The 27652-nt window shown below is 34.1% G+C and overlaps 1 protein-coding gene across 4 annotated transcripts in view; it reads left to right on the top strand.

Moving 5' to 3' along the window:
- The window catches only part of LOC127700015 (receptor-type tyrosine-protein phosphatase alpha-like), a 581206-nt gene that overhangs the window by 529157 nt on the left and 24397 nt on the right, over nucleotides 1-27652 (top strand). Inside the window, exons 9-12 of one of the 4 annotated variants that reach the window (XM_052203462.1) lie at nucleotides 23130-23273; nucleotides 23936-24070; nucleotides 24974-25111; nucleotides 27298-27400. The exons of 1 other annotated variant lie outside the window; for it this stretch is intronic. In XM_052203462.1, coding sequence (XP_052059422.1) covers nucleotides 23130-23273; nucleotides 23936-24070; nucleotides 24974-25111; nucleotides 27298-27400 — 520 coding nt within the window. The remainder of the gene's footprint in view (nucleotides 1-23129; nucleotides 23274-23935; nucleotides 24071-24973; nucleotides 25112-27297; nucleotides 27401-27652) is intronic. 2 more of the 4 variants (XM_052203468.1, XM_052203478.1) reach the window with 2 other exon arrangements.

Genomic DNA, 27652 nt, shown 5'->3' with positions numbered 1-27652 from the left:
ACTTCCGCCCACGCCGAAGTCATTGTTCCGACATAGACAAACAAAAGTACATTAACATAGGAACGTAATTCGCGCTATCTTCACGACAAGTTGTAGCTACTTTTCTCGGATTCATCGATATATATTTTAGGAATGTCGCGTTTAAAATGAACGGCGAACACGTCGCTCAAAAAAGTACAACTTTAAATCTGTACATTGTCAAGTCACGTGTTGATTCAGTTGAATCGGACAACCAAAAGAATCGTGAAGCGTCTCGGTCTTCATTGTCAAGTTTGTCTTGTAAAAATGCCTTTTCTATGTCTGTTGTGATTCCATATTTTTCTTATCTAAATCTAAGAATGTTTGATAATTTATTCAAAACAGGTGGTGTTGAAGATAGGCAGTCATTAAGGCTGGGTAAATCTAGATTTCCATGGCAAATGCAGTCATATAAAATTCTAATTGGGGTCGTGTTTGATTCCTTCTTAACAGGATCGTGCGGTATGTAGTGGATTCGTTCATTTTCGCGATCGATTTCTGTAGAGGGTACATTTTCTATGAAGTCTTTCATCTCCTGTTCCTTGATTATCTTTTTGTATAAATGTAACATATCCGGGTCTTTAGCTAACCCAGCTGTAACATTCTTGGTCCTTATTCTTGATTTATATTCATTTGTAGGTAACTCTGGGTGATCTGGTTTCCATGGAAGTTTGGAAGTTTTAAAAGTTATGCTTATTTTTGGTACTCAAGCATTAGGTTTTGTACATTTTTTATATTTTCAACAGAATCCATCTCTTAACAGTTCGACTCAATCTCCCCAAATTTCTGTAAAGCGCACTCCTTCGGTTTGTCCGCCACTAAATCATTCATCACCGTAGAGGTCCATTATCTAGTATTAATACCTGTGTTCAGCGGTCCTGACAGCATATAGGCTATTTTGTATTTAACCGCTGTTGGTCCGTCACCTCGGATAATTTCATCTTCTACCAAAGACCAGTAGTAATCTGCTCCAACGAGTAGTGAAATGTTGAACTTTTCATCGTGTGTGACGGTGTGGCCAAGTTGTAATCCTCGTAAATAGGACAAGCTGTTGATATTTACACGTTTCTTCATATGTATCGGTTGGGCAATTTATGGAACAATTATTACTTCCATTGGAATTCTTTCTTTTCTTTCGGTCTTTCTATTTTGTAAATTATTACGGCAAATGCTACTATGATGTGTCTAACTCATCAGCAACTATATTGTGACTTACATTCCGAACCCTTATGATTACCGAAACTGTTAAAGCAAACTCTTTTTTTCCTGAACAAATTTTTGTGCGGCCGTTTATATCAGTGATATTTACATTCATTTGGGTAATACGTGGTTTGACAAAAAAAACACGGCCTTTTAGTCTTAAATGTACATTTGTCGTTACTATCTTTAGACCATGTTGACCTCCATCTTGTATTTGTAGTTTATGTTTCCAACGATCGATGCGGTTGAGATAATGTCGGTTTCAATATGATTGGCATTAGCGGCCTCTTGTATACAAATTTCTCTCTTTATTGCTTTACGTAAACTTGAGATATCCCAATCATCATCACCGTGGTCTCGAGTAATGTTTTGTCTGACTAAATTTGGAAATTTGTTGAGTATTAGTGGTATTAATTGGCTTCGGGACGATTCTTGATATTGACCGATTCCTTCTAGTTCACGTATATAACTTTCCATCGTGTCCTTTAATTCTGGGCGTTGGTGCAGGCAAATTTATTAAGTTTTGCATGTATGTGTATACAATTTTGTGTTGTTGGCCACAATCTCGTCTAGAATTTGTATTGCTTGGTTATAATTTGTACTAGTAATTTGCATTCCCGATATACACTGGCTAGTTTCTCCGTAAAGTTACGATTTCAGATAATTAGATCTTTGTACGTCACTCAATGAAGGATTTTCATGTACGGCAGAATTATATGTATCCCAAAAAGTTGACCATTCTAGTTTATTTCCGCTAAAAGTGGGTAGGTTGATTTTAGGCAATTTGTTCTGAGTTGAAATTTATCGGATTTTAATGTTCTTGCACGCTGAGGTTAGTGCATATGAAGTTTGGTGCTTGAGGGTTTAATGCGGATTGATTTTTTGACAGACTTACTTCTTTGAGATGTACTTCTCAATTTTCGTGATACCAATCTGGATCTCTAACTCGTATATGTCAACTTCTTCAATTTCTTCGTCGATGTCTTAATCTTGTTTAATAATTTCCGTAGTCTTCTCATTAAGATCGGACAATGTCTTTTGCTTTGTTTTGATTAGCTCCATGATGGATTTCAGGTTAACAACATCTTCTGTCTGGTCTCCTTTTTACAGAAGCTTTATTACTGCTCGTCGATGTGCTGCTCGTACTGTTTTGAGTTGCGAACCATCTCTATTTGTTTTATTTATCTATTAACTTTGTTATACTTGTGAACGAAAATATCGCCTTGCTAGTTGAGATGCTGTATGATTCTAAGATGCGTAGATACTATAAGTTATATGGTTCGCTACTGACCCCCCTACGGATCCATAAAGGGTTAGTAATTTTATTCACCCTCTATGGTCCGTAGGGGGTAAGAAGTGAACCGTATAACGAATGTATCGCACGCGAGACTTTTTCTGCAGCGTTTTGTAGAAAAATAAACAATGAAATACAACAACATCAATAGATGACGTCACCATTAACAGTAGACGTGACGTCATGAATCCACTATAAAATTTACTAACCCTCTACGGATCTAAAGGGGGTCATCACGTGACGGTGTTGAACCAATCACAATGTAATAAATTACCCGCGGTTTGATAAGTAACAATAGTGCTACGTTACATTACAATAGTGCGGGAAAGTATGGGAAACAATTACATAACATAATGTTCTAAAGTCTTTTGGCCCATTTTCACGACACCCAGAAGGTTCTAGCCCCCGAAAAAGAATTTCATTTGGCCTTGCTCTGATTTATTACCTTTTATTTCCTTTTGAAGATTGCCGAAAAAATGAACGGTGGACACGTGAAAAATAAATTTAACATCAACTTTGAACCACATCAATTTCCCAGAAGATTCTAACCCCCAAAAAATATATTTCCGTGGGCCTTGCTCTGATTTTTTACCTTTCAGTTGTGCCATGTACGGTGACTAGATTTGCCGTACAGAGCTGGTCATGCTTGCAGAGACAATGCAAGAAAATGTACACTAACTTAGAAACTACTAGGGATTGGAGGGGTTCAAAGTTTATGTTTCTTTTTTTTTCTTTTTTAATAGTTGAAATGTCCACCGTACATTCGTCTCACTATTTTCAGTCTTTGTATACAGTGTCCTACTGGTAAGATTAACATACAGCTTGTCCAAGCCCCTTTTATTTATAATAATGCCTGGGTGGGAAAGTGCACCAGAAATATAACCAATGTTTAATTTTGCAGCACAGCGGTGGTGGTAGGAATCGCTATCCTCCCATTTCTCTACTGCAAAGTTTTTGACCACAGGTGGTTTGATTGAAAACTATTATCCATTTCTTCAACACATATGAAGACCTAGGTTGGAAAATGCACATGATGACTTCACTGGTCGTTCAAAGTATGAGTTAACTATCAATTATGGGTATAGGCACATTTTTCAGTTTTTATGTACAGTTCCCTACGGCAAAATCGCCACTGGACATGGCACAAATGAAAGGTAAGAGCTTAGGGAAGGCCCCACTGAAATGTGTTTTAGGGAGTTAGGCCCATTTGGGAATTGTTGGGTTTCACAGTTGCTGTTAAGAGAAAAAATACGTGTACATCCTAAATTCTTTCGGTTAGCCTCGCTAGCTCCGTACGGCAAAGTTCGCTACAGGACATGGCTCAAATGAAAAGTAATAACTTAGGGAAGGGCCCGCTGGAAGGTTTTTTTGGGAGTTAGGCCCATTCGGTATTTGTAGATTTTCAAAGTTGTTGTTATAGAAAAAAATACGTCTCCACCTTACACTCTTTCGGTAAGCCTCGCCAGCTTCGTACGGCAAAGTTCGCTACCGGACTTGGCTCAAATGAAAGGTAATAACTTAGAAAAGGTCCCACTGGAAGGTTTTTTTGGGAGTTAGGCCCATTCGGTATTTGTAGATTTTCAAAGTTGTTGTTATAGAAAAAAAATACGTCTCCACCTTACACTCTTTCGGTAAGCCTCGCCAGCTTCGTATGGCAAAGTTCGCTACCGGACTTGGCTCAAATGAAAGGTAATAACTTAGAAAAGGTCCCACTGGAAGGTTTTTTTGGGAGTTAGGCCCATTCGGTATTTGTAGATTTTCAAAGTTGTTGTTATAGAAAAAAAATACGTCTCCACCTTACACTCTTTCGGTAAGCCTCGCCAGCTTCGTACGGCAAAGTTCGCTACCGGACATGGCTCAAATGAAAATTAATAACTTAGGGAAGGGCCCGCTGGAAGGTTTTTTTGGGAGTTAGGCCCATTCGGTATTTGTAGATTTTCAAAGTTGTTGTTATAGAAAAAAAATACGTCTCAACCTTACACTCTTTCGGTAAGCCTCGCCAGCTTCGTACGGCAAAGTTTGCTACCGGACATGGCTCAAATGAAAAGTAATAACTTAGGGAAGGGCCCGCTGGAAGGTTTTTTTGGGAGTTAGGCCCATTCGGTATTTGTAGATTTTCAAAGTTGTTGTTATAGAAAAAAATACGTCTCCACCTTACACTCTTTCGGTAAGCCTCGCCAGCTTCGTACGGCAAAATTCGCTACCGGACATGGCTCAAATGAAAGGTAATAACTTAGAGAAGGTCCCACTGGAAGGTTTTTTTGGGAGTTAGGCCCATTCGGTATTTGTAGATTTTCAAAGTTGTTGTTATAGAAAAAAAATACGTCTCCACCTTACACTCTTTCGGTAAGCCTCGCCAGCTTCGTACGGCAAAGTTCGCTACCGGACATGGCTCAAATGAAAAGTAATAACTTAGGGAAGGGCCCGCTGGAAGGTTTTTTTGGGAGTTAGGCCCATTCGGTATTTGTAGATTTTCAAAGTTGTTGTTATAGAAAAAAATACGTCTGGCCACCACAGGGGTACAAAGTTGTCCCTATACGTACTTTTCGTATTTACTACAATTGCTTTCGGTACTCCTCGGCAATTCCATACGGCAAAGTCCCGAACCAGACCTAGTTCATTTTAAAGGTGTTGACCTAGGTTATTCCCCGCTTAAATATTTTTCTGGGATCCGGGTCCGTTTACCCACAGTTTTAGTTATATGTCAAGTATTTGTACTGGCACATTTGACAAGGAAAGTTTCAGTTTTAATTCAATGAGTTGGTAATGATGCATGCCGTACAAAATAGTCCACGCAGGAGTTTTGTGAAAATACTTGTTCACATTAAAATATAGATAACCATTACAAGTATATCAAAATGTTTTCATTTCATATATACAAAAATAAATATTAAAAATGATTTCAGCGAAAATACTTGATATTTGAGGATGCCGAGTTTATGGAAAGCATGTATGTAACTTTTCTATCGTGCATTGCATCTGGTTTATTCATTCCAAATTGGTTTGAATTATATATATAACACGATTCCTTACAACTGCCAACAAAAAAGTGACTGCTATCATTATTGGTATTTAGAACGGACTGAAATCCTTTGAGAATGACTACAAGCCGTGAAATTGTCAAATTATGCTGTTAAATTACATTTAACTAAGATTTTGAGATATTTGGAACGTTTGAGTCTTATACAGTTTTTTGGTTTTTAGACATATCATCAAAATTGGCTGCTGGAAAAAAAGTGGCTGCTATCTTGATTGGCTGCTAAAAGTGGCTGCCAGCTTGAGTCTAGTGTGACTATCACGTGTAGACAAATGCTGATCTGAACATCTCTTAAAAGACTGAACAATAACTTGAGATTTCAGAAAACATGTTTAACCCCGCCGCATTTTTGCGCCTGTCCCAAGTCATGAGCCTATGGTCTTTGTTAGTCTTGTATGTTTTATTTTAAATTTTGGTTCATTTATATGTTGCGGAGTTTAGTGTGACGTCCATTTTCGCTGAACTAGTACACATGTTTGTTCAGGGGCCAGCGGATGCCCGCCTCTGGGTGCCGGATTTTCTCGCTGTTTCGAAGACCCATCGGTGGCCTTGAACTGTTTTCTGCTCTTTGGTCGGGTTGTTGGCTCTTTGACACATTCCCCGTTTCGATTCTCAATCTTAAGACGTTATTTTCAGTTTTCAGTCAATATTCAGACTTATCAACTGCGGTAAATTCATTACTGTTCAGACAATTCGCTTTCCAAGTATTATAATTGTGAAGAAAGTCAAAATATGCAAGATGCAAAATTTAAGAATTTATTTTGATTTGTATGGGATGCGCAAAGCAGATTTGTGGAAAGGGAGTACAAAATTAAAAATGTATATATAAATTCAACCAAATGTCTAGGTTTACTTTTAAAAACTTATTTTGAAAAAAAAACCTTAGTTATACTTTCAATTACAGATAATGCGGTTTATAATAGAACTGCAAAACAAAACCTTTCTGGTCAAAGTACACTCGCAAATGTTTTAGTCGATGGAAACACATCTTCCTGCATCAATATAGTATCAACCGGTTCGATTTCATATATACAGATTGGAAATGAATCTTTAATTGTTATAACTGGAGTGTATCTTTTCTTTGGGGGTGAGTAAAATAATATAATAATATGTACATCAACGGCTAAGATTACTAATTATTGTATTTTAATGATAATAATTTTACCTGTAGACTGTAGGCGTTATTAGGTCTTTCCACTTTTCTGTGGAAAGACCTATTGTATTTGTTCTGATTATTATAATATTTAGGTCTTTCCACTTTTCCGTGGAAAGACCTATTGGTTTTGTTCTGAGATTTTATTTTTATCTTCCGCCACATTTTGTTCTTGCGTAGTATTGTGGTTTTGCAAGATGTCGCTTAGATTTTTCGCATATGATATCGAACAGTTATTGAGCTTTTGGAACTGACCCTGTTAAACCGTACACTTTACGTTGTAAGAGTTATCTCCCCGAACACTGTTTTTCTTGTGTCCACTACTCCTTCGCAACCGTAAAAGATTACGACAAATTTATTTTACCAAAGTGCTTCCTATATCTTCAAGATGATGAGTCGGTTTGCACCAAAGTTCTCCGGAGTCTCCATATGAGAGTTATTTCCCCTTATGCATTTGATATAAGTGATATGCATATAAACTCATAAACCGTAAGCCGTATAAATCTAGAGTCGCTTTATTGAAAGTCCTTGGGTCCCAACTTAGAAAATAAGGTCAAGGTCATTTTCTAAATTTTGACATTCAATTCAAACTGCTTTTACTCAGAAGAAAATTAGGGGTAAAATTGAAAAAAATGTGAGCAAAATGTGAGTCGCGACATTATTTATGTCGTGAATATTTGTCGAAATAATACGCGTAGTATTTTGGGGGTTTTCATGCCACTGAAATGGAAAAATCAACAAATTGACTAATTATAGCTTCAAACTTTACAGCTCTCATGATGCGTACATGCAATTTATCTTTGTAAATCATCCAATGCCCACAACTACCCATTTAGCCCCCGCCCCCCCCCCCCCTTTTTTTTAGGAATCCCATTTCTATTTTATTATAAAAATGCTAATCCTTCTTTTTTTTCATGAATAAATTTGTTTCTGAAATACAAAAATACAAATCTATTCCTGCAAAATAAAATATCTGCTCCAAATCATGTACATGTATTTCTGAAAATTAATCGATAAACGTTTTGTTAAAGTACTACAACACCAGCATTGTTTTTGTGTGCATGCAATGAATAAGTCGACCAGTGGTCAGCGATTGGACAATAGTTTACCTGTAAAAAAAATCGGAAAAATATATTTTCCGTTAGCAGTATAAATCACGTGCAGTCCGCTTAACGTTCCAATCTGGATTGAGAAATTAAAATCAATTACTAGAATTCCCTCCAAAGTTCGTAAATAGTAGTAAAATCCTAGAATCAAATGTCTAAACATGCATTAAAATGAAATCTGTGTTCCCGTAAATATATGTGTACGAAAAAAGCATGCATGATCAGACTTCAATGACCTGTAAATGAAAGAAAATTAAATCCGGTTGCACATTCTTTATACATAGGTGTGGTCAGAACGACGTCTCTCTCTGCAACTAAATTAAATAAACTTTCTGTGTATATCAATCAGCTTGGTGACGTCACAATCATGTCAACCATCCGGTGCAACGCCTGCTACCTAAAATAAAATAGGTGTTTCCCCCTTTTCGGAAGGAATTAATCACATAGGTTAAATACAAAAGATCCATGCAGGTCAGGTCGGGCCATTTTAAATACAAAATTGAATACAATGCACACACAATAAGATCAATAAGTAAAAAATAAGACACAAATTCCGGGAAGCACTATAAAAAAAAAAGAACATTTATAAAGGAAGATGCAAGGATATTTTTGAAGGCCTGTTTAAATCCTTGCATGTTCTTACAAATATCATAACTTGAATATAACTTAAATGTTGCACGGACCCGTTTTCGTGTGCTCCTAGAGCCTAGGTCTCAAGTGTTTGAACACGGGCACTAGGCTCTCAATGCCTTTTTCACGTGTTTCTAGAGGCTAGGTCTCAAGTGTTTAAAAACGGGCACTAGGCTCTCAATGCCTTTATCACGTGTTCCTAGAGGCTAGGTCTCAAGTGTTTAAACACGGGCACTAGGCTCTCAATACCTTTATCACGTGTTCCTAGAGGCTAGGTCTCAGGTGTTTAAACACGGGCACTAGGCTCTAAATGCCTTTTTCACGTGTTCCTAGAGGCTTGGTCTCGAGTGTTTAAACACGGGCACTAGCCGGGCTCTCAATGCCTTTATCACGTGTTCCTTGAGGCTAGGTCTCAAGTGTTTAAACACGGGCACTAGGCTCTCAATGCCTTTTTCGCGTGTTCCTAGAGGCTAGGTCTCAAGTGTTTAAACACGAGCACTAGGCTCTCAATGCCTTTTTCGCGTGTTCCTAGAGGCTAGGTCTCAAGTGTTTCAACACGAGCACTAGGCTCTAAATGCCTTTTTCACGTGTTCCTAGAGGCTAGGTCTCGAGTGTTTAAACACGGGCGCTAGGCTCTCAATGCCTTTTTCACGTGTTCAGTGTTTAAACACGGGCACTAGACTCTCAATTCCCTTTTTGCGTTGTCCTAGTTTATCGGCCCAATGTGTTTAACCAACCAACCAAACCACCTACCTACCAACCAACCAACCGTTACATGGTTGTTGTGGTCCCTTGTGTTTAATACAGGTCCAAGATCTCATTTGTTTCGTGTTTGCTTGTTTCAAGCGACCCTATCCTACGTGTGTAATTAATCAATCAATCAATCAATCAAACAATCAATCAATCAAACAATCAATAAATCAATCAATCAATCAACCCATCAATTAATCAATCAATCATGTTTTGGAGGGGAAAGACCGTTAACAATTGTTTTTAAAACAATAGATTTATATTTAGGTCTTTCCACTTTTCTGTGGAAAGACCTATTGTATTTGTTCTGATTATTATTATTATTATTATTTTTTTTTTTTTTTTTTTTTTCCGCCAACTTTTGAAATTTTTGTTTCGCAATATGTCGCTTAGATATTTCTCATATTGTATCGTATAGTTTATGCGCTTTTAAATTTCACCCTGCTAAGCCGAACCATTTTCTTTGCAAGAGTTATCTCCCTATTCACTGTTTATCATATGTGTGCATCTCCTTCGTAACAAAAAAAGATATCGACAAAATTCTTTTTCTAAATTGTTTGTTACATCCTCAGGAATTTTTGCGTTATTTGGATCGAAGCGATCCAGTGAGATCTTAAAGGAGTTATCTGCCTTTACCAAATTAATTTGTCGTTATGTTTTTGTAACACGTAAACCGTAAGCCGTATGAAAAAAATTTGACCAAAATGTTAGTCGCGACATGATATAACTGGAAAGTTTTTGTCAAAATGGTACGCGTCACTGATTTAGGGGTTCCATGTCACTGAAATAGTAAAATGAACAAAATGAACTAATTATAGCCTGAAACTTTGCAGCTATCATGATGTATACATGCATCTTATCTTAATTTATCAACCAAGGTCCACCATCCTCCACCTCCCTCCCCCCCCCCCCCCCCTTTTTTTTTTTTTTTTTTTCTTCTACTTTGAGGAATCCCATTTCGCCTTGAAGTTCAGTCCTGTACATTTTACTGTAAAAAATGCAATCCTTCTGATGTACAAACTTCTTAAATAGAAATTCATTCCTGCAAAAATCGGCTCCAATTCATGTTCCCGTTAGACGCGGTCCGCTTGATTGAGAAATAAAATTCAATGACGTAGAAAAATCGTAAATATTGCTGAAATCCTACAATCAAATTTTTTAATCATGCATTGAAATACAAATCTGTGCTCCCGTAAACATGTGTACGTAAGATGCATGCATGATCCGTCATCAATGACCTGTAAATAATAAAACCAATAGTGATCATGTTTGTCCGATCAGTACACATGTGCTCTGTTCAACGGTCTCCCCTGAAAAGAAATTAATATTCAGACATATATATTTGAGCGTCACGTGACTTCAAAACATCATCACGCGCGCGGACCTAAAATTAGAATAAAACATTCGAAATCCATATCCAAATATGGAAAGTGAAACTTCCAAGACAAAATGTTACTCATTTTTTTTCTTCCTACAAGTTGAAACAAAATGTACACACAACACATAAAAGAAACCATGAAGTATCAGTTCTCGTAGCAAATAGAGAAAATTAGAAAAAAAAGAAGATGTTAGGATTTTTATTTATTAGGAAATCCTAAAGCTGTCCGTTTGGGAGTGCGGGATATACAAGTACGCAGCCTCGTCAGAATATGAACGTCAAGTCCGATGCCTCGCATAGAGGGAGTGTCATGCAAACTTTCAATCAATCAATCAATCAATCAACCGACCAACCAACCAACCAACCAACCAATCATGTTTCGGAGGGGAAAGACCGTTTAACAATTGTTTTTAAAACAATTGATTTATATTATTATTTTTTTTTCTTCCGCCAAAGTTTGTTCTTGCGACAAATTTTTGTTTCGCAATATGTCGCTTAGATATGTCTTATGTTGTATCGTATAGTTTATGCGCTTTTAAATTTCTACCAGTCTAAGCTGAACAATTTTCTTTGTAAGAGTTATCTCCCTATTCACTGTTTATAATGTGTGTGTATCTTCTTCGTAACAAAAAAAGATATCGACAAAATTCTTTTTTTAAATTGTTCGTTACATCCTCAGAAATTTTTGGCTATTTTGGATCGAAGCGATTCGATGAAATTTTATAGAAGTTATCTACCCTTACCAAATAAATTTGTCTGTATGTTTTTTTAACTCATAAACCGTTAACTGTATAACCCTGGAATATTTTCATTTGAGTCCCCGAGGTCCTAACTTAGAAAATGAGGTCAAGGTCAAAGGTCAAGGTCAAGTTCCCAATTTTGACTTTTCCTTGATTTTGCATTTTCTCCGCAACGTTTAAAGATATATATAAAAGAACATGTGCAAAATGTTTGATTTATTGAAATGAAGATATGTTACATTTGGTCTGAAACAATCTAATGGCATCTTATAGGAGTTAGTGCCCCTGAAATGTCTAATTATAAGGTTAATTGATTATTACTTCAACTTGGTTCATTATAAAGCCATATGACCTTTAACAAAAGGTTGGGTGACATATGACTTGAAAAATGACAACCGGAAGTGACCTTGAGAAAACCGGAAGTAGCAATTTTTGCATTTTTTTAATGAAAAAGTACTCGGAATCCATATATTTTGTAATTTAAATACATGAACTTATCACTAAAGACTAGATGTGACTTTCGATAAACCGGAAGTGACCAATTATCTCCTGGTTTACAGGCAAAAGTATTAAGAAACTATATATGTTTGGAATCAGTGTGAAAGAAGCCATCATATGAGACCGGAAGTGACATTGACTTCACCGGAAGTAGCAAATTATCTCTCTTATTTCTCTCAAAAGTATATAGAAATCACTTATTTATCGCATCAGTATGAAAAAAAAAAATCATGATTCGATGCCAATTTTAACTTTGAGTAAACAGGAACTAGCTTCTTTTCAATATCTTTGAAAATTTATGTGGAAAGACCTTCAATTGTTCTCTGAACAATTCTGAACAATTGGTTTTTAATTCTAGTTTATATTTTTTAGAATATAGAAACTAAACTGTTGATGTGTCTGGATAAACTAATGTTTCCCTCACCAATGTGAATTTATATTTACCAATTAAAACGGTCAAAATTCTATTTATCTTTTACATACGTCTTTTTGTAGGTTTTAGATTGCCTTTGGTTTAAACCTTCACAACAAAACATATTTCAGAAAATGTTTGAATGTAACAAAAACATAATATTTATGGGAATATTTGAAATTAATTCAATCGGTGTATGGTTTAAAATAAAAACAGAATATACTGTTCTAAAAGGAATAATTTCAAACTTTATAATTTTTCAGTATTTTTGGAGTATTGTGTATGTTTTTTCCCTGATCGGCCGGAAGTGTTTGACGATTTTGACGTAAAACTATTTATAAAATGGATGCGGCATTATCAGTTCATCGATATGTTGATAATAAAATATCAGCTTGTAGGTTCTTGAATTACTATTATACTATTGTGTCGAAAAACTAATGTTTCATATGAATGTTCTGAAATAGAACACAGTTTTACGAAATTATTTTAAAAAGATATCGAAGCTCTTATGTTTAAAAAAAAAGAAGTAAAATTGTCGAACTTGTGTATCGTTAGCAATTCTTTCATTTACTCTTTCCGGCACAGTCAATATAAACAAAAGATATGCGAAAGATACTAATGGGATATTCAAATTCATAAGTCAAAAACAAACTGACAACGTAATGGCAAAAAAAAACGAAGAAAAGACAAACAACAATACACAACTTAGAAAACTAAAATATGAGCAACACCGGGCGGATCTCAGATGCTCCAGAAAGTAAGCGGATCATGCTCCACATGTGCCAGCCGTCGTCCTGCTCATGTACGTACAAATCAGGTGATACGTCTAATTCGGTAGGTCACATACGAGGAAAAGAGAGCGGAATTGTAGTTTCGATAATTGGAACATATCCTTCATCATGTATAAAACAGATCTTTAATAAGTATAAAAATTGAACACTTTTTCACTAACACTTTATTTTGTAATACGGTTTTACGAAAATTAAATGCGAATACATTGACCGAGCCGACGGACATTTCAGAATTGACATTGACAGGACATACAGTTTTTTTTTTCAACGTAAGCTCATTAAAATTACTTATTTTCCTCCTAATAGACAAGAATATGCTAATGAATTAATCAAAGAATGGCGAAAGATACCAAAGGGACATTCAAGCTCATAAGTCGAAAATAAACTGATAACGCTATGGCTAAAAAAGAAAAAGACAAACAGACAAACAGTACACAAACAACATAGCCACGTCCACTCTGTGTTTTTGTTAGTTGTATTTCTATTTGTATCTACCTGATGTGTTCAGCCTTTTTCAACTGATTTTTATAGTTTGTTCTTATGTTGTACTGTTACACCTCTGTCCCAGGTTAGGGGGAGGGTTGTGCGTTCACAAACAAGTGTTACCCCGCCACATTCTTTATGTGCCTGTCCCAAGTCAGGAGCCTGTAGTTCAGAGGTTGTAATTGGTTCGTGTCCGTCATATTTGTTTTTCGTTAATTGTTTTGTTGTAATTGATGCCGTTAGTTTTCTCGATTGAATTGTTTCATATTTTTCATGTCAGGGCCTTTTATAGCCGACCATACGGTATGGGTTTTTCTAATTGTTGAAGGCCGTACGGTTGCCTATACTTGCTAACATCCACTTCATTTGAACTTTAGTGGATAGTTGTCTCATTGGCAATCATACCACATCTCCTTATTTTTATATAGAAAACCAAAGACTGAGCAACACGAATCCCACCATAAACTGGGGTTGATCTCAGGTGCTCCGGAAGTGTAAACAGATCCTTTTACAAATGTGGCAACCGTCGTGTTGCTCATGTAAGTAAAAACCCGGTGATATGTCTAATTGGGTAGGTCACATTCGTTAAAAGGATATAGAGTAAACCTTCCAAAAATATTTGACCTTTTTATTCAAGTTTCAGCAGATATAACACACCATGTAGAAATGTCCACAATACCAATACTATAAATAGTGAACCTAATGATTTATCAACTCTTCAGCAAACAAAAACACACTATGCATATGTCGGAAACTTAAAATACCATGTTTGGATAAATCTACTTTCAATAAACGAATACTAGATGTAAAAATAAGGAGCTTTGAAGCAATTTTGCTAATAAAATTAAACATATTGTCAATTTTGCCAAACAGTATTTATAGCCAACTTTTTCAACATGTATCTTTGGACGTTTCTCTTTGTGCATTCTTATTTTCAACATGTTCAACTGTCTTGTGTATTCATTATTAGTAGATTCTCAATTCGGTTATGTCTCATTTGCAGAATGGAATCCAAGTGTCGGTAACCACAAGGTTTATTGTTCTAATACTTCTAATTCATGGACTGATGCTACCTTATTATACAATGCAGAGTATGTTAACGAGGACATAGACGTATTTGCTGTTTGCAAATATATTATTTATATACCGCCCATTCTGAATGAAAATGCACAGATTGATATATGTGAAATCGAAATTGGCGGTAAGTATATACTTGCGATATTAAGTTAGTTATCTGTAAATTTCATGTGACATTTAATTAAAGGAACTTATTTATACTCAGGATGTCATTCAAGTGTGGGTAAACAAAGGAGTAGGGGCAGTAAGGGCCAGTGTAGGCCCAAGGAAATAATGTTTTTGGGAAGTATTTCAAATGTGCTCGTATTGTGTGGAATTGAATTAAATCCAGACAAAGAAAACACCAGACCTACCATCGGTATTTCTGTTGTGGAAACATCATACGCAGTCACGAAACAACAAAATAATTTAAAAGAAGTTTTGTTATAGCTATTGACATATTTTTACCAAATAAAAATTGATGTAAATCAAGAAAATTCCTAAAATTTTACAAAATATACAAATTTTGTCATGGCTTGTTGCCTTGAGTAACTTGTAACATGTTTTTTTTAATTTTCTAAACAGATTGAGCTTAAGTGTAATCAGGACAAATTTAAGAAAATATATGGTAACTTTTCAATTTTCAGTGAGTCTAATATTTTGGCCAAATAAAAGCCTTATTCCTCTACTCCTTTGGTATCGTAATTTATTTAAATCAAAATAGTCAGAATACATCAAGGAGGAAATAAAAAAAAACATATGTCGAAGAAAACAGACAAGCAAAATGACGACGAGACGGATAACAAAAACTACACAATACAGGGGTTAATCTCATATACTCTGGCAAGGTGAGCAGATCCAGCCTCACAAGTGTTATTCGTCATATTGCTCATGGCAAGTACAAATAGTCGTATTTGGTTATGTGATAAAGAGGGGAAAATACGAGGATTGTTTGAACGCGAATTAGAACTTTTCATATGGATTACAGAAAAGACAGAAAAGAAAATGATGAAACGTCAATTCGAACAAACATCCCAAACAGAACTTGAAAAATGGTTATTTTGAAAGTATTCAAAACTTCATGATTTTTGTGTGTGAAACTTTTATAGACAACGACGAATTAAAAAGGCAATTCTGACCAAGACGACGCTTTACTTGCAGGATGCCCTTATGGAAAATATGGAGAGAGCTGTCAATTAACTTGTCCAGAAAACTGTATGGGACCATGTGATGTAATTACCGGAAACTGTTTGTTTGGTTGCTTAGATGGTTGGCTTGAAGACAAATGTGAAAAAGGTAAAATGTTCGTTATCTCAATTGATGTCTAATGATGCACAATGACAACCAGTCAGTAAATATGTATTAGTATATAAATGGATTGTTAATGTAACCTATATCACTGTAATTCATGATAAGCATTAACTTTTTATCATTCAAAGATCATCAGTAGTTCTTTAACTAGTGTGCTTCTTTCATAACAAAACACTAGTTATTGATTTATTTGAAAGTAATTGGTAATCTAATGCCCCTCTTTTTGTCTGGGACACTTGAACTGCTGCAACTGAAATGTATGGGTATATTTTCTCATATGTTGGATTGTTGTAATTATATATTCGTAAATGAGTGCATTGTGTCTAAAAATAATTTTTAAGACAATAACAGGACGTAAATATAAAAAAAATAGATAAAACATTTTTCGAACTAAAAGGTCAATAAAAAGGGAAAATCTATAAAAACTGACAAAACCAGACATTCGACCATATCAACCTACGGAACGACTGGAAAACAACTGGCATATTTCTGACTAAACTACAGGCATTTTTCGAAGGGAATTTCGGGTTGAACCAAGTTTACTAACTAGTTCAAATACCCACTTTTATGACAGTTGACTATAGTTATACTGACAAAACAGTGTGAGCAACCCAAACAGACATAATTGGTTAACGTGACAATGATTGGAATTCGGTAGCCAACACCGTGTGAACGCACATCTAAGAATATAACATAACTTAACTAAATTATAAAAAAAAAACACAAACAATCGTCATTACTGCAAATAAATCTAACAACGACGTCAAGAAAATGATAGTAAACTATTTTTGTTATTCAGACAATCATCCAATAAAGTTCAAAGGAAACACTTAGATACGAGCCTCAGGGTACATGAACTTCAAAAATAAGTAAAAGGAAAACTTACACAAGTAAATAAAATGATACAAAACATCATTATCTTGAAACTATTACTCATGACCATTATTTGTGAAGTTGACTCAATTGGGTCTTGGTATCTTCCGTTACGTTGTATTACCAGATGTTAAAGATGTTTTGTCTCAATTGTATTATCAGTTGTTTTCGAAAATCAACAAAATGTATTAGCGACAGAAAGTCATAAGAAGTCACAAGATATGTAATTCAAGGTCTGCTCTCCCCAAGGGTTGACTGGGGTATAGAGGGGATATCATCCCTAAGGCTTCCTCCATCAAGAAATAAAACACTAGCCAATGATAAGCACTTGCATGGCTTTGTGAAATGGATAAATACACGGCAGTGTCAGGTCAGATTAGGGACGTTCAATCCGATTCATTGTATAAAGAAAGTGTCACGCCTTTTTCACGTTAGGTAACATTGCAACAACAACTTGAGACGTCTGGTGTAAAATCTAAATGGACTCCTGTAACTTCACTTAATGCACTAGGGTCCACTTCAGGAGAGCCTTATAACGGGACACAGGGGGTAAACCCCAAGGTGCTTTATCAGTTCATCGTAGGTTTAAAGCGCTAAATATACAAACGCCTGACCTTGGTACTTATTGCATGTAAAACGCATATAGTCACGTTTTTCTTCAAACTCCATATCAACTATTTCCAAATCACATGCATTATAAAAATTTGCGCCTTCTTTCACATAACATTGGGATTTTCCAGAATTGTTAAGCAAATAATCGTTTTGCGCAGTATGCATACAGTAGTGTAACACTTTTATCTGGGAATGGAAATTTGAACCCATTATGATATAATACAAGTGCATTCGTTTTTAGTGTAGTGTACTGTCATTCAAATTGTGGATCAGTTTGTTTATTTTGTCCTGTGTTTTTATATTCTGATTAATCGGAGACTTTAGATTGCAATGGACGATTTCGTCTTCAGTACGTAGGTATTTTACTCAGATCTTCCTCGTGTCATCTTAAAGGAATTTTTGTCGTCTATATGTGCTTGTTTGTTCACGTTGTTTTCCCCATTCGAAATGAACGTTATACTTATGCTAATTTTGCATTCGATTCTTTCTGCATAGATTTACCGGCCACTTTATAACACTTAATCAATGAAAATCGGTTCCGCCATTACGTTTGAAACGCCCAATATATATGATTCCAAAATGTTACAAAATCGATAAAAATCTTACAGCCTTAAGTCTTACTAAAATGTAGTTAAGATACAAATGCAAACCATTACTGAAAACAGAATATCAAAACGACTTTAATATAATATCATGGATATTGAAACCATGATTTCTTCACTTCCATTTGCTGAAATATTTCATCCCTCTGCAAATAACAGAAAGCTACACTAGTGTATCAATCAGATTTAAAATTCCTGATTATGTATTCATATGTGACTTACAAACTGCCCTTATTAAACTACCACCCTGAATTCCTACATTTTCTTTCGTTTAAAATATTATCCAAAATATTAAGATATGCATTTAAAAAATGGCGTATGCAATTGGGCAGTTGGTGTGTTTTATAAAAATGGATTTGGAGTCTTGCATTCGCTCGCATCGACATGGCAAAATTATAAATTCATCAAGTCAAACATCCAAGTTTTCTTTATATATAACTTCAAGAACGAAACAATTAAAGAAAATCATCCTATTCGTCAGGCACTATTACTAACTATTATCGACAATCAGGAAATAATACGACAATGATTATTATTGTTTACAGTAATTAATTTGTAAATAAAGTATGATAACAATTATGATTATAAAATATGCATGCGCATGCTTAAAACGAAAAACTGTATAATGCCTTTTTGTTTAATCTACGAGCAAAACCAGTATATTTGTATAAATACAGGTATTGCAACGTCGGAGAATATTTTATATATTTCCTGCATTTCCAAATTTGTTTGAATGTGATTCTTTAATTGTGTCAGTTTTTGATTTAGATGCCATTCGATTATTCGTTTTATGGTAAAGCAAACATTTTTTTATGGTAAGACAAATGTTTTCGGCGAGAAATGTTTATACATTAAGATACCTTTTAAATGGTTTATTTTTTGATTCGTATCAGCATTGTGGTATAAACCTGGAAATTTGCACGGGTTCTGTTGAGGAATGATGTAAGTTTTTGATTACGGGCAATCAAGGTAAGTATGGTCACCTCATGATCTGGGTCAAGTATAATTGTTATTGGTTATTAATGATTTCATTTGCAAATTAGGATAACGTGCATGCTATCCCGTAACACGCGTTCAGATGCGATGGTGATCTGGCAATTGCATTGAATGCTCACTGAATGCTCACTGTCGCCATTTCTCTTTTGTCAAATAATAGAAGTGAAGATTTGTTTTATTTTCTTCCCACCCACTCCCTTGATTAATTTACAGACGTAAATATATATTATAACGTGTTTTCTATCTTTGAATGTACAATATTTGTTTGTTTATTTATTTTTTAACTTGTGTAGTGACCATGTTGACGGTGGTGGTATTTATAACCCTACTTTGTAAATTACTGTCATTTATTCAGTGTTCAGTTAAGGACATAATTATCCGTTAATATTTGGCAATACATTTATTGTGACTTTTCGAGTGAAACATATACAGGAGATGTTGGCCAAACCTCTGTCAAAAATCTTTAAATTAAGTTTGGTATGACAAATATATATTGAGCAAACTACTTCTTTTTTTAACAGCATGTGATGTAGGTAAATTTGGTGGCCAGTGTCTTCGAGACTGCTCATTAAACTGTTTATCATCACCCTGTGATCATGTGACGGGAAAATGTAAAGCAGGCTGCCTGAAAGGATGGGAAGGATTCAATTGCACAGACGGTTTGCTTATTTTAATTTAAATGATGATAAGATGAGTATAACGATTTTACTTTGTTGATTAATTCATATTTCCAGTTCCTTGAGACGACACTGTTCAGTCTGCTCTCGATTTCCCAGTGAAAAATATCTTAAAAAATTAAAACAGGATACCGCCGATATATTTAAGTAAGATACACATGTTAAAATTAAGTGTTGATATATTACATTAACCTGTTAGCATCGGCTATATTACTTATGTTTATACTCTAGAGCACAAATTTATATTTTACGATGAGGTCTATTTCTTATTTTTGTACATGATAGCAGCCAGACTGCATAATTTTGTATGTTAAATGGTTGCGATAAGGATCATATCACAATGTATTTGGCCTTAATGACCTCATGTCCATTGGTCATTTGTGTCTAATAAACAATTGGCAGCTCTGAGAGCCAGTCGCTTTTATAAATTGTTTTGGTTATCCAATGATGATGAATTTTTTTTCTTCTTTATTTAATGAACGAAGTTTATCATTTTGCAAGACATAGCCTACAACTCCTTGTTGCTGAATTCTTCATTTTCTCTTCTTTTCTCGTTAAATGAATTAATAGAAGAATTTTTTAAATGAATTGTGTGTTTTAAGAAGAACAATTGAGTGATTAATATAGGGTATACTTCTGAGATAACGCGACCTGACGAAAAAAAGCAGCAGACTACACGAAGTGAAGTTAAATAGTTGAATTACAGAGTTTTAAACTAAGTAATGTATATCTATAAGTTTTCCTGCGATCATGATATTTGTTGATGTTCAAAGAAGATGTATATTATGGAAAAGATGTGCAATTATTTGAGTAATCCTTGACAATGGGTCCATACAATTAAGGCAGTTACTTTTCCGTCCTGTCAGATTAATGATAAGTGCAGTTCCCTAAAAATATAATTTTGCCGAAACTACCAAAGTTAAATCAAAGTACTGACCTACTGCTATCAAAATGACCCCGTGATATGATGGCTGGTAAATAAATAATACAAAATTTTATCTCTCTGAAAACTGCATTAAGTAAGTTGCAGTTGTTTTCTTACGTCCAGTATCAAATCTTTGAATATGATTTAGGGTCGTTAGAGGCGAATGCATTTTTGCAATGTTGTATTAAAAAACTTCCATCAGCGACACGTAACGCCAAATTGCATTTTTGCAATTTTGTATCAAAATGCATTTATCAGCAACATGTAGAGCTGAAGTCCATTTGTGCAATTTTGTATCAAAATGCCTTCATCTGTTACACATTTTGATTTTATTATATTAGGTTTGAAAATGTTTTAAGTATATGTTAAAGACTCTGTTTCGTCTCTTTGATATGCAGTATCCGTTAATATTTGGCAATACATTTATTGTGACTTTTCGAGTGAAACATATACAGGAGATGTTGGCCCAACCTCTGTCAAAAATCTTTAAATTAAGTTTTCCGTGATTAATCTTAAGAGAATTTTGCAAATAATTAGTCAAAAAATTGTATCTTAATGAAAAAATGAATTGATATCATAAAACAATCGCTAATAACATGTAATATATCATAATTAATAGATATTTTATGCACTAGAAACTAGTATGGATTATCATACACCACATCCTTACACATGTGGAGCATGATCTGCCTACCCGTCTGGAGCACCTGAGATCTCTCCAGGTTTTGGTGGGGCTCGTGTTGCTCAGTATTTAGTGTTCTATGTTGTTATTTGTATAATATTGTTTGCCTTTGGCCTTCTTTTTGTTTTTTACCATTGCGTTGTCAGTTTATTTTCGACTTATGAGTTTGAATGTCCCTTTAGTAACTTTCGCAACTTTTTTACACGCATTTGACAAAAAAAACTATTCGGGAATGTAGCGGTCCTTTAAGCTGTTATATGCGTCTGTTTAGAATATTTTTAAAGTTATCAAACATTTTTTTCTTTCATAAAATGATATAATATTTAAGATGTGTATCGCATATAGCTAACGCTAATAAATAGATACAAGTCATGAACCGTCACAAGGGTAGAGCTGTGTCTGTGGTTTTATCTAAATGTATGAATATATTATATAAAGTACTAACGACGGTAATTCATTCATGATATAAAAACCACTCTTGAAAACTTGATTTGAAAGTACTTAAATCATGTAGGCAATAAATGATTATTATATTATGGACGCACAAATATGATCACTCATAATATTAATTGATGAAACAAATCTTCATGTATTATTTTGAAAAAAATAATGTTAACTATAATGTATTAATATAAAAGTCGACGTTTCTAGTCAGTAATGTAATTACTTTAAGTCCTTGAAACAACTGATATTTGATCGATCGATAACGGTACCTATACAACCCATAGCGGACGTAATTATGCAAAAGGTAGCTAGCTCTGTAGTATACGTCCGCACTGTTTTTTTACAAGAAACTAGCATAATTGTCATCAAAATACCTTTCTGAAGATTAAATTAAGTATAATTGACATGGATAGCAATACTATTGCCCTTTTTAAATCATAGTTCACTATTAAAGAACTCATAAAGTATTCATGGTATTGTTTTCTGAAGTAGGAACTTGTCTTTGGTTTTAAGCTTGTTTTCGACGTATTTTATGAGTTATTTAGGTACCCAAATGAAAACGGACGTGTTTTTATTAATCTCCGCACCCATGATGAATTCCGTTTGCACTGGTGTTGAAAATTCACACGACTTCAGCTGCGCCTCAGATTGAATGAATATTCAACACCGGTGTCAAATTCCGTACACCCCTGATTACATCAAGATGATTAATATTATCTTGGCCCTGAAATTGTAAAAATAGTAAATGTATTCAAGCATTTCAAAACTAGGTCAATTTTATCGATAAATGAACAGCTAAATTTAATCTGGACACTTGGGTGCAGAAAGGTCACATGTGAGGTCACTTTGACGTCATCAACATGTCGAGATTTATATTTTGACCTAAAATGGCAATTTCACGTATAGTTTTTGATTAAAATAAATATTACCCCAAAAAAAAATATTTTTGACACATTTACATCTTTGTTAATTATATTATGTTGCAAAATATTTCTTTTGTGTAAAGCTGTTGTTCATATCTAAATATAAACGACAAAATTTCAAAATTTAGATTGTAATGAATTGTGGTAATCTGTATGTTTCGCATTAACTGTGAGAAGTTTGAAGCTCAAATACCAATGGAAGACCAAATGATGAATGATAAATACTGCCACCGACAGAATAATGTCCTATGAAAATTCGAAGGATGATCTTTGGTAAATTAGCACCACCTTTTGATTTCATAATTCAAGGTGCCAAAAATCAAATTAACGACAATCTAAAAAAATATATACCAGGCTTAAATTTTTTTACTCCAGACGCGAACCTTTTCAATGTTCACCTTTTTCGGAAGAACCACTACTGCAGGAGATAAAATTATACGCACATAAGTAAAGATTGATTTCAAGACATGTGGATTACATTGGCTTGACAAAATGGTCTTGCCAGTCTATAAATTTAAAATTTTATTGGTTATTTCAGAATGTAGTGAAGGAAAATTTGGTTGGAATTGTTCAGAGACATGTGAAGGCTGCATAAAAAATGTTTGTAGTCATATCAATGGAGTCTGCAAAAATGACAGTGTTTGCAAACCTGGCTACGTGTATGGAAAATACTGTAATCAGAGTAAGTTTTAGGGGTTTTATAAGCTAAAAGAGCATTTCAATGTCCATATATATCAAGGATATTTAATGTAGTTTTGCAAGTCAAAATTATGGTTGTCATGTTTCATTTATTTTTTTAAACAATGATAGGGCAATACATGTTTGTTCTGCTGTGCGTCCTTCTATTTATCCTTTCGACCGTTATTCCGTCCGTTGGTCAAGATGTCCATCAGTTTGTCCGTTCCTTAACGGGTTTCACTTTTTGTTTAATTGTTTCAGGTAGATTTTATGGAGTTGAGTTCACAGTAGCGTTAAAAGTACAACAATTATTCATTATGATGTGAGCATTTTACAAAATTGCGTAGTCAACTATTAATATGATTAAATCAAAGTAACATCAATTAAAACTTAGTACACGTGTTGACAGAGTACTTCTGTTGCATCTATCTTTAAACCAGATTTCAATGTCCAATGAATATTGAATTGTAATATTGCGGGTGGGTCATGGTGACTATCGGAAATATACTTTTATTTGGGTTTGATTCATGCCCCTTTTTTAATTGTTCATTTTAAGTTTTGCATATTCAAAAAACCTTGATCTGATAATTTTTTTAAGGTATGAATATTGTTTAGAATTAGTTCATTATCTTTATGTGATTGCTTTGTCAACTTTCATTTGTGTAGCGTGTGAAGCTTGGCATTTTGGAACTAATTGTACTAAGATGTGTAACTGTCTTAGCGAACCATGCAACACATTAACTGGTGAATGTCCAGATTATGTCTGCCAAATGGGATGGAAAGGTGACTCATGCGATCAAGGTAAAAAAAATTGACATTGTCGGTAAAAATTCCATTTAGTTTCTTTTCTTCCTGACTCTTGCTTTATTCAGTCTAAGAACATACATAAGTCTCTCAGTTACGATGACCAGTAGCTTACTTTATTTTTTCACCTCATGTTCCGCTATGTCGATTATATCCACTCACTAAAGAGTTTACAGATTGATGAGTATGTTGAACATATCTATATTATCGAACCTGAAAAAGAATACAAACGATAAGTTTATGTCTGTCTCATATTGTGACTTACGTGGCGAATTTTACAATGGAGTCGGTTGATAACTAATATTATCTTAGGGTTAGACAAGAGACATTCACCAATCTTCTATCACTAAAGTACATAGCTCATGATCAACTCAAACTCACAGCAAGTGTAACTATAGACTAGGGTATGCTGACCTTTCCGGAGTATCCGAGATAGATTATTCTTGGTCTCTTGTTCTTGTTGTTCAATCGTTTCTGCGTAGTGTTTTGCAGACGGTTCTGCTCGTTTGTTGTCCCCTTTTAACTTGCAACAGGAGGTTAATGTTCAGCTATCGACTGCTATGAAACAAAATAATGTATATGCTTTATCAATTTAAAAGTTGAATATGCTTTTTCATATTGAAACAAGGACTTAAATATTGGATTTCAACAATGAGACAAACCCAAAGCGTAAAGTAAGCTATAACAGACCCCGAAATAGCAAAATGTTAAAATATTATCATGATTTATACAATTATCATGATCTTTATAAAAGGAAATTTTACATGACATACGTGACCCATTATGTCAAAATTAATGGAAAGTATTGATAATGCAACAGATAAAAAAAATAAAGCAATAATATTGTCATAGCTGTATGCAGAAACACCGTACAAAATGAAAGTCAGTAAAATATTTCAGAATGTACCGACGGTTATTTTGGATACAACTGTAAAGAATTTTGTGACGGATGCTTTAACCATTCATGCAATAGATTTAATGGCAGTTGTGACGCTAAATGTAAATTTGGATTCAGTGGTCCTCTATGTGCAAACAAAGGTAAGTGGTGGTATTTTTATACTTCGTACAAACTGAAGGACATCTGGTTAATCGTCAATTAGAAAATAGTCTTTCGACCCTAAAGCCGAAATAAAATGTAATACATACATTCAATTGGTTTTTGTTGTACTTTTTTAAACAGGCTCTCGTAACATAACACCAAGATTGACAACTCGCATAAAGATTACATTAAATCAATAAAAAATTATTAAAATCAAAACATTATGACTGTATTTGGTAGCATATTTGGTAGATTTGTTTTAGTTAAATGATACAATTAAATGAATAAAATCGGCAAATTTCAAACAATATACATTTTTGTGTAAACAAATCGATAGAAAAATGTTTTTTTTTAGAATAAAGATTTAGACATGTTACATACTTTTACATTTGATCCTTATGGATATCAGTATTACATGTAATTCGTTGTTGGCAGCATATATTATTGAAGAAAGCTAAACCCGTCTCTTAATAGTGTCAAACACAACAGTATATGTGTAAATGATACAGTTAACGTCAACGATACAGGACTAAAATAGCCCTAAAAATGTCTTATATTCGCAGACTTCAATGTTGATACAGTTTTTCTCCATTAACATGAATATACATTGATGTACTGATCATAGTATGTAAATATTATGTGTATAGAGCCTAAATTGACGGGTGAGATTGTAAATTGTCAAATTTACGTAAAGTGTTCCCAATTTTACACGAGCGCAAATGGAGAGAAATTGTATTGAGCAAAACTATCTAAATGATACACTAGAAGAGTGTTTTTTAATTATCTGCTAGACGAGTGAAAATTATGTTGAGCAACTTTTGTGCTGAATGATAATTCCGCAAAAAATATTCCTTAATAGTGCATATTGTTTTGCTTTAATTATACAAATCACCCGTATGCTGTTACTTTAAAAATGTCACAGTAAATGTGTATCCCCAGGACAAAGCTAGTCATTGAAACCAAAATAACTGAAGATAAAGGTATCACACTGATTTTTATTTCCGATCATGTGGTAAGGCAAAATTTCCCTGAACTATTTCACAAGAGAGCCATTTTAAAAAAGATATTTAAATCTTCCTTAATTTTTACAGTATCAGAGCATCCTGTATTTATGTAGAATATCTAACAATATTATTGTTAATTTCTAAATATTTAGCAGAGTTATACATGTCTAAAGATGGATAGCTTAAGCTTAAATTTTGATAGCTTTTAACAAGAAATTGTACAAAAAGCATTCTTAAACGACACCACAATTGGAGAAGCAATTATATGTTGTCTTTCAGATACAAATGCAGTCATTTATGGTTAAAGATATAAGTCGATGGAAAGTTTTACAAAATATAAAGTTTGCAAAATTGTCAAGTGCAGTATGCACAGTAGCACTGACTAACATATTGATTGAACGGAAATACGTCAAAGAGAATCCGAAGATAACAAAGGGACACTCAAATTGTTGAAAACTATTTCGAGTATATGATGTAGAATTACAAATTCAAATTCCAGTACGTTTTAATAAGTTTATGATTTTTACCCCGAATAGTGAAACCAATACAGGGGAAATCGGCTCTATATCTTCAGATAATCGTATAAGATCAAACTTTATTTCTTCTTTGTTACACGATAATCGCAATATTAAGTTATCACTGCGACAGAACTGCATAAGAATGGACATAAAAAGAGATTTTGTTGGAAACGTCTTAAAACAAATCACACGAACCATTTATCAATACTTTTAGTATGGGAAAACGTGATTACGAAAAGCGATTCTGTTGTTTAATAGCTTTCAAATATATTTAAAATACAAACAAAAATATAACGTATACATTACCTAAATACAAGCAAAGTGTATTCAACAAACAAATTAGTACATTGTAAGTCTCTTTATGAAAACAAAAAAATATATTCTAATTATATTGACATAGTGATAACAAAAGTTACTTAATGTATCGGAGATTTTAGTAAGCTGCGATAAACATAGAAAAATAAGTCGTCTTATCTGACACCTAACAAAAACAGACAAAAGAAAACAAATGCTGAGACAGTCAAATCTTTGTTTGTATATAATCAATGATGGGATTTAACTAAACTGTTTTCCGATGAATTTTTATGCACATGCCAACTTGTTTATACAAACAGAGTTTACAATCATTTTAATACCTATAATACATTTATAAAAATCTTCTAGCAAATCAGAATTCGCCAGCAGGTTCTGGTCCAGCCATAGGAGGAGGTATTAGTGGTGTCATTATAGTTATTATAATAGTTGTACTTACTGTTATTATCTACAGGTAAATTGTGATTACACATTAAGGAAATAATTACCGACAAGATTCTTATCTTAGACAAAGTGCATTATTTTCAACAACTGTAATCATAACATTTAAAAGCCGGTCTCTCAGTCTAGTCACTTTCAGTTGTTTTAAAAATCAAATATTCATACACTGTTTTTGTTTTTGAATTGTTTGTTTCAGATTTGGTTCTTTAATATTTCTTTTTATTTCTGGGTTTTATTTTTGCCTGAGCGCTATCCGTTTGCTTGG

The sequence above is a fragment of the Mytilus californianus genome, unplaced genomic scaffold (genome assembly GCF_021869535.1).
Source record: "Mytilus californianus isolate M0D057914Y unplaced genomic scaffold, xbMytCali1.0.p SCAF_1, whole genome shotgun sequence".
NCBI lineage: Eukaryota > Metazoa > Mollusca > Bivalvia > Mytilida > Mytilidae > Mytilus > Mytilus californianus.
Note: the sequence above shows the minus strand (reverse complement) of the source record. Positions and strands in the feature narration are given on the sequence as shown.